This window comes from Piliocolobus tephrosceles, chromosome 7 (genome assembly GCF_002776525.5).
Source record: "Piliocolobus tephrosceles isolate RC106 chromosome 7, ASM277652v3, whole genome shotgun sequence".
Taxonomy (NCBI): domain Eukaryota; kingdom Metazoa; phylum Chordata; class Mammalia; order Primates; family Cercopithecidae; genus Piliocolobus; species Piliocolobus tephrosceles.
In genome coordinates, this window is record NC_045440.1 from 29,048,855 (window position 1) to 29,061,054 (window position 12,200).

General features: G+C 36.9%; 1 protein-coding gene across 1 annotated transcript in view; it reads right to left on the minus strand.

The window, feature by feature from the left end:
- Positions 1–3,605: 3,605 nt before the first annotated feature.
- Positions 3,606–12,200, minus strand: part of TEX15 (testis expressed 15, meiosis and synapsis associated) — a 62,811-nt gene continuing 54,216 nt past the window's right edge. Inside the window, exons 7-9 of the mRNA XM_023214655.2 lie at positions 11,555–11,613; positions 8,495–9,771; positions 3,606–5,358 (exon numbers count right to left, since the gene is read on the minus strand). Coding sequence (XP_023070423.2) covers positions 5,321–5,358; positions 8,495–9,771; positions 11,555–11,613 — 1,374 coding nt within the window. The 3' untranslated portion in view covers positions 3,606–5,320. The remainder of the gene's footprint in view (positions 5,359–8,494; positions 9,772–11,554; positions 11,614–12,200) is intronic.

The window sequence follows — 12,200 nt, forward strand, 5'->3', positions numbered from 1 at the left end:
CTAATTTATCCTTCCACTGTGTTTTCTCCACAACCTCACCATTATGTGTTATTTTTTTTCACTTTTTAATTTAATAATAGCCATTCTGACTGGTGTGAGATGGTATCTCATTGCAGTTTTGATTTGCATTTCTCTAATGATCAGTGGCATTGAGCTTTTTTTCCGTATGATTCTTGGCTGCATGTTTTTTTTTTTTTGAGATGGGAGTTTTGCTCTTGTTGCCCAGGCTGGAGTGCACTGGCATGATCTCAGCTCACCACAACCTCCGCCTCCTGGGTTCAAGCAATTCTCCTGCTTCAGCCTCCCGTGTAGCAGGGATTACAGGCACGTGCCACCACACCCAGCTAATTTTTTATTTTTAGTAGAGACAGGGTTTTGCCATGTTGGCCAGGCTCATCTCGAACTCCCAAAGTGTTGGGATTACAGGCGTGAGCCACCGCGCCTAGCTGTAATCTTTAATTAAACAAATATATTCAATCGGCTAGACCATCTTCTCAATTCGGACTCTCATTCACATTTGAAAAAAGAAACCTGTCAACACCCTAAATTGTTACTTAATAAAGGTAAATAGTCTTTAAAAAAATAATTATTGGCCGGGCAGAGTGACTCACATCTGTAATCCCAGCACTTTGGGAGGCTGAGATTGCAGTGGGCCGAGATCGCACCACTGCACTCTAGCCTGGGTCACAGAGAAAGACTGTCTTGAACATACAAACAAAGTTATGAATCTGAAGATAAATGCTGTTTTCCATGACAGTAAATTAGAATGCAGTTTTTTTCTTTTTTTTTTTTTGGTAGAGACAGGGTCTCGCCATGTTTCCCAGGCTGGTCTTTAACTCCTGGGCTCAAGCAATCCTCGTGTCTTGGCCTCTCAAAGCAGTGAGCCACAAAGTCTGGCCAGAATGCAGTATTTTGAGGTTAATGGCTCTACAGGAGATCTTAAAGAAGTCTTCTGTCTGGGTTCAGTGGCTCACACCTGTAATCCCAATACTTTGGGAGGCTAAGACAAGAGGATTGCTTGAAACAGGAGTTTGAAACCAGCCTGGGAAACAAAGTAAAATTCTTATCTCTACAAAAAATTTAAAAATTATCCAGGCATGTTGGCAAGTGCCTGTAGTCCCAGCCACTTGGGAGGTTGAGGTGGGATTGCTTGAGCCCAGGAGGTTGTGGCTGCAGTGAGTTATGATTGCACAACTGCACTTCAGTCTGGGTGACACAGTAAGACCCTGTCTCTAAAAAAAAAAAATTTAAAAAAACCCAAGGGAGATTTCTTGAAAGTAATAATAAAGCAGACAGCAGGGCTTACAGAACAAGAAAGGAGTAGGATTTATATTCTTACAAAATTTTACTGTCCACACTGCATCAGTAATCAATAACCCCTTAATTTCCCAGTTTTATTAACAATTGCTAGGTAGGAATCTGTAGCTGCTGCTCTTAGAATCTTATTAATCAAAACTAATTTTAAAACGCTGATCTTAAAGGAATCAACAACTTACCTTTCTTCGCAATACTATTTTAAAGACTGCATGGATAATTGTGAGTTTACCATGTTATTCAAGCAATATAAATATTATATGAATTGAAAGCAAACTATGCCTGCAAAACATTTAATAGCAGCCGGGCGCGGTGGCTCACGCCCGTAATCCCAGCACTTTGGGAGGCTGAGGCGGGCAGACCACCTGAGGTCAGTAGTTTGAGACCAGCCTGGCTAACATGGTGAAACCCCATCTCTACTAAAAATACAAAAATTAGCTGGACTTGGTGGCACACACCTATAATCCCAGCTACTCAGGGGGCTGAGCCAGAAGAATCGCTTGAACCCGTGAGGTGGAGGTTGCAGTGAGCCAAGATCGCACTACTGCACTCCAGCCTGGGTGACAGAGTGAGACTCCTCAAAAACAGCATCAACAACAAATAGTTTAAAAATACCATATATGCCTGAATATAAGTTATATTCCCCCCTAAAACTACCCCACTGAAAAGGGTATGGAACCTTAATCTTATTTTGAAGCCTTAAGCCGCCATTACTCTAGGTAATGTCTTTGGGGAAGATACTAGTTTGAAATGACCTCAATTAATAGCAGTTTTGCATATATCTACACACAGATTTTTAAAATACATTTTTTAAAAAGCATATTATTTCAAACTTTGATAACAGGATGACATGCTTTGGAAAACATGGTCAGAGAGCTAAAGAAGTCTCTAATGATGACCAAGAGATTGATGTCAAAGACGGAGAGGACAAAATTATCCTACAAAACATACATAAAAGGATTCTACAATGTTTTTATATAACATACAATTGACATTTATAATACTTCATCTATATCTCTAACGAGTTATATAATCTTACCAAAATATTGTTTTGGTGAAATCTTATTGGGAAAATGGGGCATAGCCTCCTACTTTGCTAGGTTCATGAATGCTTGTCAAAGATGCCATCATTGAATCTCAACTTATCTGTCATCCATTCTCTAGTCCATTACTTTTTTTTTAACATATCACTTCTCATGATACAAAATTACTTATATATGTATTACTTGTCTCCCTTGACTGGAATGAGAACTGTATAAGGGCAGGGACTTTGGCTTGTCATATGAAACTGCAAACTGTAATGTAGTTTTTAAGAGCGACAGCAAATAGGGATAGAGGTGAAGGCAAACACAGCTGGGGTGGAAAAGGTGCTCCAGCAGTTTATTTAGGTATCTAATTGCTATGGTTTTAATGTGTTCCCCAAGGTTCGTATATTGGAAAGTTAATCCCCAATGCCAACATTGTTGACAGGTGGGACCTTTAAGAGGTGATTAGGCCATGAGGGCTGTGCCCTCATGAACAGATTAATACCGTTATTGTGGGAATGGGCTAGTCTGTGGCAGTGCATCCTTACAAAGGATGAGCTCAATCTCTTGCTCTCTCTCACCATTTTATGCCCTCACAAGATGCAGCCCCCTAGATCTTGGACATCCCAGGCTCAAGAAGTGTGAGTCAAATACATTTCTTGTCCTTATAAATTACCCAGCCTGTGATATTCTGTTATGGCAACAGAAAATGAACTAAGATCATCATGAGGTCAGTTCCTTGTGGATTGTTTTTAATGTAATGGGTATGTGTAAACCAAGGACCACTCACATTTTTTTTTTTTTCTTTTTGAGATAGTCTTGTTCTGTTGCCCAGGCTGGACTGTAATGGCATGATCTTGGCTCACGGCAACCTCTGCCTCCTGGGTTCAAGCGATTCTCCTGCCTCAGCCTCCCGAGTAGCTGGGATTACAGGAGCCCGTCCCCACTCCCAGCTGATATTTATATTTTTAGTAGAGATGGAGTTTTGTCATGTTGCTCAGGCTGGTCTCGAACTCCTGACTTCAGGTGATCCACCTGCTGCGGCCTCCAAAAGTGCTGGGATTACAGGCATGAGCCACCGCGCCTGGCCCATATTTATGCTTATTATTCAAGAAACACAAAAGAAAAAAACCCTGAAATTAGAAGGAATCCAGTTTATTCAAATAATTCTTAACAATATTTACAAACAGGTTTTTTTTTTTTTGCTTATAAAATTTGCTCAATTTTAATTTGTTCTGTTTTAATATTTAGAATCGAAACACACACTTGAGGGAAAAATATTCAATTTTTTAATATTCTGTCAAGTACAGATTTTTTAAAAAAATGTAACTGAATATTTAGGCAAGTCTTCAAGAAAAATTAAAATCCAAGAAATAAAAATATCACAAAGACAATGTCAACGGAATCTGGAAGTTGTTTAAAGGAAGAGTCCTTAACTAGAATATTAACTTTTGGTTTACATATTAGTAGTAGTATTAACAATAAATGCCGTAACATTTTGCCATAACCAAACATAAACCAAATGACTGAGGGAAACATAAATCAAATGGCTGTTATTCATTTTTGGCTGTTATTCATTTTTGAATACCAGTTAATATTACTGCTTTCAGTTGTTCAGAAGTTCTGATTTTCACAGACTATTTACAAATAAAACTGCATGGACAAAATATAAATGTTTTAAAAATATTGTTTTAACTCTATTGTCTTCTCAAATCTCTTATTTCTTTCAGTTACAGTTCTTTGCTTGACCTTCCCTTTTTAAAGGTCTGTATGTTAAGCAGCTTAGATATTCTGAATTCCATCCTAGTTGGTTTGAGTATAAAGAGGCTTATCCTGCGGAGTCTGTCTTTCTGAATTGAAAAATTAGTTATTCTACACTAAACAAATTAGAATTATAGTCTTTTCAAAGGCCTGTGCCAGATAACACAAAAAGTTTGCTTACATAAAGTTTGCAAAAACACTGAAGCTTTGCTAGTTATTTGTTGAGATTCGGCCAAACCAATTCTCTTGTCACATTTTAGGGCTAACCCTTGAGAAAGGTCTATCCAGTTGTGAGGACTTTGTCTGACTAGGATCTTACAGAAAACAGGAACAGCTGTTGAGCAGGAAAGGTAATATATGAAAAGAGACCGCTCAAGACTGCAGTTACATACTATATCCTGTTGCCCTATGATGATTATTACTAAGAGTTTTTACTTTTGCAGAAGGTTAAAAAGAAAAATCTATGACAAGAGCATGAAAAAACTATTTGTGTCACATTGTTTAAATTATTGTAAAAAAGACTAACTGCATAAGCATAAATATTATTCTTTATTATTTGCTAAAAAATCATTTAAAAACTATTTAAATTGTGAAATCCCAAAACAAAATAATCTCCTGGAAATTGCTCTTGTAGAAAACGGCATTGAAATATAATTAACTACAATTGCTTCCAACATAAAAATTTAAAAAAATCTCTCCTCAAGGAAACACTGAGAGTATGCAAACCAATTTTTCTTATTAAAAATATTTTACAAGTAGAAACTATAAAATATTGAAATTGAAGGAATTTGCCATATCTGGCATAGAATTGTAAATTATATAATAAAGTGTCAAGAATTATAAAATTCTTGGTTTGATGACTAATGAAAAAAAAATCCTGCTTTCAGCTCAAATGGCACACTGCCATCAACAATATATTGAAACATATCAGAAGCCAGAATCTAGTTTTAAAGATTTTACCACTATTGCTTAACCTTGGATTATATTACCCTCCCCTTATAATTGCATGGAAATAATTCTGGTATATCAGAAGTTAGAAAATGATGTCCTGTGTGATATGTGTTAAGATTATTTGTATATTTTACAAAGGACCATATGATTTATATTTCCTACCACATTTACACACATTAAAAATCATTAAATGTTAAAAAATATATAAGTAAAAAATATTTGGAAAAACTTGTTATGTCTTCTTTATTTCAATAGACAGAAGACTATTTTCAGTGTTGTGGATGAAAGGATTCTTGGTGCCATGGAGCTGGAAGACAAAACACCACAAAGATTTAAATAAACAAATAATTTAGACTAATGGTACATGATAGTATAGTGGAAAGAACCTGAGTTTAAATTACAGCTAAAGAGATCAAAGTGCTTATCTGCCCTTAAGTAGCCACAGGATCATCGGATCCTGTGAAAGTTATTTAAGGCTCTCTGAGGAGTGGTTTCCCCATCTGTGGAAGAACAGCATCTCTGCATCTCTCTAAGGCATCCTGTGAAATTAAATGTAATAAAGGACAAAATGTGACTGGGACACAGGGCTCACTCGAGCACTGTCCTTTAGTTCCATTTTCTGGTGTTGAATACAAGCACCACAAACAATATAGCGACAAATGGGTTCAAGAGATTTTCACATTTTTAAGAATGCAGTTCCTGTAAGTGGGAGAGGTGATTTCTGTGGAATATTTACAATCATGATAACTCAAAGATACGATTATAACATTGCAACTGCCTCCTTAATTTTTTTTAGAGTGACTTTTGGATATAAGTAAATGACTATTTCTTTTTCTTTTATTTTAATTGGACTAATATAACCAAGGAGGTAACAAAACAGGATTGAGAGTCATGGCTGGACTTGATTCCAAAGCTATCTTTTTTAATATCACAAATAGCTGAACTATTAAGAATAAAAGAAAGCCCAAACTATGAGAACCTTTCTGAAACAATTACAATCAAGATTTTCTATTTCAGAAATTAAAGTGTCCACTTTAATTCATAGGTTTGTCCCATCTACTATGCTTGGTGTTTATCATTACAGCATCAGCAATGATACCAAATTAATAAAAAAGGAAAAAGCAGAGTCATAGACTTTGTTCCTCTTTACTTTTTTCCCTTTTATTTATTTATTCTTTTTGAGACAGAGTTTCACTCTGTTGCCCAGTATGGAGTACAGTGGTGTGATCTCGGCTCACTGCAACCTCCGCCTCCCAGGTCCAAGCTATTCTGCTGCCTCAGCCTCCCAAGTAGCTGAGATTACAGGCATGTGCCACCACACCTGGCTAATTTTATATTTTTAGTAGAAATGGGGTTTTGCCATGTTGTCCAGGCTAGTCTCAAACTCCTGACCTCAAGTGATCTGCCTGCCTTGGCCTCCCAGAGTGCTGGGATTACAGGCGTGAGCTACTACGTCCGGCCTTTTTCTCCTTCTTTTATCATTTTCCATATGTTCTGTCTTGGGTGAAAAATTTCTAGCCCTGTGTAAAGTCATTTACTGAGGCAGGGAACAAAGGGAAAGACACAGAGATTATTACAATACCACCTAATACGCACATCCCTTATGTGAGAAAAGCACACAAAAAGTACTACAGAAGTACGATAGAGATTGTCCTATGGTCCTATGGGAGAACATTAAGTTGTTCAACGTGGCTTGAATGCAGAGGTGGAAGTGGCGGGAGATTAGGTTGGATATAGAGGACTGTGCTAAAGTATTTGAATTTTATCCGACAGGTTATAGTGAATCAGTGATATAACTCCAATGCAGAGGTGCTGATGTGATCAGATTTCTCAATTAGAAACAGAACTATGTCAACAGGCTGCTTCTTGCTCAATTCAGATCTATGACCTATGGCCCCTCAATTTTTTCCTACGTATCAATTTGTAACAATATCCAGGGCTTAGAAACTTTTTAAAAGAAATTCTCTGGGCCTGATGCCTCACACCTCTAATCCCACACTTTGGAAGGTAGGGGCAGGAGGATCACTTGAGGCCAGGAGTCCGAGAACACCCTAGGCAACACAGTAAGACCTCATCTCTACAAATATATATATATATATTTTGAGACTGAGTCTCCCTCTGTCACACACGCTGGAGTGCAGTGGCGTGATCTCAGCTTACTGTAACCTCTGCCTCCCGGGTTCAAGTGATTCTCATGCCTCAGCTTCCTGAGTAGCTGGGATTACAGGTGTGTGCTTCCCAGCTAATTTTTGTATTTTCAGTAGAGAACAGGGTTTCGCCATGTTTTGCCCCAAGTGACCTGTCTACCTCCACCTCCCAAAGTGTTGGGATTACAGGTGCTCAGCCTCTACTAAAAATTAAAAATAAAAATAAAAATTAACAATTATTAAAAATAATTAGCTGGACATGGTGATGCATGCCTGTAGTTGCAGCTACTTGGGATGCTGAAATGGGAGGACAGCTTGAGTCCAGGAGTTTGAGGTTTCAATAAGCTATGAATGTGCCACTGGACTCCAGCCTAGGCAACAGAATGAGACCCTGCCTTAAAAAAATTATCTTGCACTTCTCTGTATAAGATATTAAAAGATGGTTATTTTTATTTAAAGTACCTTTTATCTTCAATGGTAGAATATTTGGTTGTTAGGGTAACATTTTCTGCAGGATAATTGTTTTTATATTTTGCTTTAACTCTGATAAATGCACATTTCAATTTCATTAAAACACCTATATTCTAATCATGCTATTTTACAAGTAGAATTGAGCATTTTAGAAAGAAAAATTTTCACGTTACAGAGCAAACTATCAAGTTCTTCTACCAATACATTTTAATTAACTCTATTCACTTACACCAAGATACCGTATTAGATAACTGAAAGAAAGAGAACAGTTGTTTTATCTAATTGAAATTTATTTTCCCACTTTAGTTTACTCTGTTTTTCCTCTATCAAAATAATGTATGTTTTACAGTAGATAATCTAGAAAATGTAAGAAAAAATTCTCTACACACCCCAAATTTTTTTACCTGAAGATAGACAAATTAAAATGTTGGTATATTTTATTTCAGTACTTCTATTTCCATATTTATGTAGGTATGTTTACATAATATAGTTTAAAAAAATCGTATCATTAAAAACCCTTTAATGGTTGCATCATATTTCACTGTATCGATTAACTATAAGTTACTTAACTATTCCCTACAGTTGGGTTTTATTGAAGAACACATGAAGGATATATTAGTGATATTGACAGTTTTTTTGCTGGAATTTTCGACAACTAGATTTTCACCCTCTTTGCCCAATCCATGGGCAATTCTACAAATCTGTACAGAAAAATGACTGCTCTCTCTCCTTCTAACTCATCACTTACTGTGAATTTCACTCACATAAATGGACACAGCTAAAAGTAACAACTCAATAAAGCAGGCATTAAAATGTGAAACTCACCATAAACCCAAGGAACTTCTGGAGGCACATCTCGATTAGGAAGGTAAGGGTATGTAGTTTGTGGTAATGGCTGATGAGAAGCATATTGTGAAAAAACTGGCTGCTGAAAATTATAAGCAGGTATTTGAGATTGAAAATACCCATTCACTGGCACAAAGCCATTTGCTTGTGGCTCCCCAGTAAAATAAGTAAAATATTGAGAGTACAGAAGATTAGAATGTGCGCCCTGGGCACACTGTGCACCCTGACCACTTGCAACTGTTGTCAACAGCCCAGAAGGAGGTGACTGTAGTTCATATGATGTTATCCCTTGGTATGTCTGGTTAATGCCATTGCCATTGCTGTAATGATAAACACACCAAGCAGAGTATGGATATGAAGTTCCAAATAAATGCTCAGAAGAATTATATGTTGGGGTACATGCAGACTGTGGAAGTTCATTCCAATACGTGGCAGCATTCTGCGTTAGGAGTTTTGAATTTTTATCATTCTGTTGTTCAGAAAGAGAGTACTCTGCTCCTTGATTCACATTAAGGGTTATACGTCCAGATGCTCCAAAAGTATGCACAGTATTGGGATTCAATGTATTCTTCATGTATTTGTCCTCTGACTCAGTTTCTGCAGGCTGTAGTTTGTTTATCTGCAGAGTAGGAATTTTGTTCTGGATACAAATGGGTTCTGGAGAAGTCACGCATGAGGAATTTTTAATAGATGAATTTACTATATCATTATCTTGAAGTTCGAAGACTGTGTCATTCATTTCTAGATCAGTATGGGTATCTTTCACAAAACAGAAAATTGGCTTTGAGAGCACCGACGCATCAGGCACAAGAGAAACATCAGTTCCTGGGTTTATATCAGAAAGGCAGGATTTTTGGGTGGGATCTGGGAAATTTTTAAGGAATTTCTGCAAAAGTATCTCACGGTCTGGTGAAAATGTGCCATGTGTACTTTTTTCGTCACAAATTGCAAAAGCAGCACAATCTTTCTCATCACTTTTTGTTTCAGCAGCACTAAAGTTCACATTTCCTTTCCTCATGCTATTTAAATTTTCCTGTTGTCCAGTGAAGTGGTCTGGCGCATCAGATGAAGCAGTTAAGTCTATTTTGCTTTCTGACTTGGATGTGCAAGTGTCTTTTGGGTTCTCTAAGGGTGAAAGTGACCCAGGTAGTGATCTTTGCATTTCAACCTTTTTTGACGTTAAATGATTTCTTTTCAGATTGTTAGATGAACTTGAGACTATTTTGTTTTCGCTTTGGGGATGAGATCCTGTAGTCCTATTAGGTGCAACACACACATAAAAATGACTTTAAATATATAGTGTCACAAAATTCTAAGGGAAATATATATTCAAAATTTTTATCCAGGAGAAGAGTTCTTATTTACGTTTTCCCATTCTATTGGCACTATACAAGTAACATTTTCCTAGTTCGACTGTCGTGGTTTGGATTTAGATACTTTTCCTACTGAAGATGATATGCTCTACATTTTAAATATATTTCCAATATTGTAATAAACTATTTTGTGCTTTAGACATTTTCTAATGGAGGCTTTTAAAAGTAGAAAACTATCACTAGTCAACTGTGCATATGAATTTTTTAATTCATATGCCTCCTGCCTGCTGATCTTTATTACTTGTAAATAGCTGTAAGTAACTGGTAAACTACCAGCTATAACTGCTGCCTTCCCACCAAAGATTTCTTCCCTCTCTGTTAGAACAGACTAATATGTTTTTGTCTGTTCATCTTTGAGAATAGGAAAAGCAGACCTCCAAAATTTGTCAACTTAATCGCCTTGAAATTATTAGCTAAATTCAGACAGTTTCAAGCAGCTGAGAGAAGCATCCATATGGGAATTGTCTAGAGCCAGACAGTTAATACAGGTCCCTTAGGTAATTATATATATACACACACACACACACACATATATGTGTGTATATATATATACACACACACATATATATATACATATATATAGGATTTTTTTTTTGACACAGAGTCTAACTCTATCGCCCAGGCTGGAGTGCAGTGGCAGCATCTCAGATCACTGCAACCTCTGCCTCCCGAGTTCAAGTGATTCTCCTGCCTCAGCCTCCCAAGTAGCTGGGATTACAGGCGCCCGTCACTACGCCCAGCTAGTTTCTGTATTTTCAGTAGAGATGGCGTTTCACCATGTTGGTCAGGCTGGTCTCAATCTCCTGACCTCAGGCAATCCACCCGCCTTGGCCTCCCAAAGTGCAGGGATTACAGGTGTGAGCCACCACACCCAGCCAGTAATTATATTTTTTGGTGCTTTATGAAATTCTTAAATTATATGAGGAAATATTATGTTGAGAAGGGAAAAGTAGTACTATTTCTCTGTAGTCAACAGAAATTCATCTTTGGCCTGGAATTCACATATCCCACTGAACAAACTAAAAGCCCCGTATTTCACTGAATTCAGCCCCACTGAAACATCACCAGAAATGCGATAAAATCAAAATTATACTTTCTGAGAACTCAAAGTATATTACGGGAACTGATGACTACGTAGGTTCTCATTAAAATGCCAGTTTTGAAATTTGCTGTTCTTCAAAATGCACGAGTTAAAAAAAAAAAGTAATCTTATCACTTGTCCTATTTTTAAAAGTCCCTTTTTGCTTTTGAAAGTCCTTTTTAGGTAAACCACTTATAAGCCCCATCAATTCTTTAAGTATTGTATCATATCTTGTAAATATACAAATTTTTCTTTCTTACTCTGTGAAACAATCACCCTTTTCTAACCCTTGGCTGACAGTTCTAACTATTCTCAGAATATTCTTAACCTTTAAATCACTGAAAAAGCACATTTCACATGACTTTAGCCTTTAATATTTGCAGAATGAAGTTCAAATTCCTTAAGCTGAATTTAAGAAACTGTATAATTTCAAACAAATTTCTTTTTCCTTAGCTTATTCTCATCCTCTAAGTTACATGTATGATCCAATGACATTATATAAATAATTGTGTTATTCTAATTGTTTAGTATTTGCCCAATTTTGTTCAATTTTGTTTTCCACATAGGGCTGATAGGAACTCCTACCTTGGATGCTTGAATGTTGCATTTTCTCTGTTGATTTTTGTGACATCTTTCATATCTACCTGTGTTTAAAAGATACAAAAAAAAAAAATCTTCATTAGTGATGACAAACTGTAATAAAAGTAATTATTTCAATGTTAGATATTTGTAATTGTTTGTTCGACCATCATCTAAAGTTAAACTCATTAATTATCACTTCCCTGCAGAAAGTAGTGACTCTCCTAGACTTCCCATATTTCATATATGTTTGGAGTAACTTTTAAAAAAACAAATTTGCAACATTCTTCTTATCTTAAAATTTTTTTTTTTTTGAGACAGAGTCTCACACTGTCACCCAGGTTGAAGTGCAGTGGCATGACCTTCGCTCACTACAACCTCTGCCTACTGGGTGCAACCGATTCTCCTGCCTCAGACTCCTAAGTAGCTGGGACTAAAGGTGCCCACCACCACACCCAGATGATTTTTGTATTTTTAGTAGAGATGGGGTTTCACCATGTTGGCCAGGCTAGTCTCGAACTCCTGACCTCAGGTGACCCACCTGCCTCAGCCTCCCAAAGTACTGGGATTACAGGCATGAGCCACCACACCTGACCCTTAAAACTAATCTTGAAGTCCATTTGACTGTTCCCTCTTTTATGTCCTTTCTTGT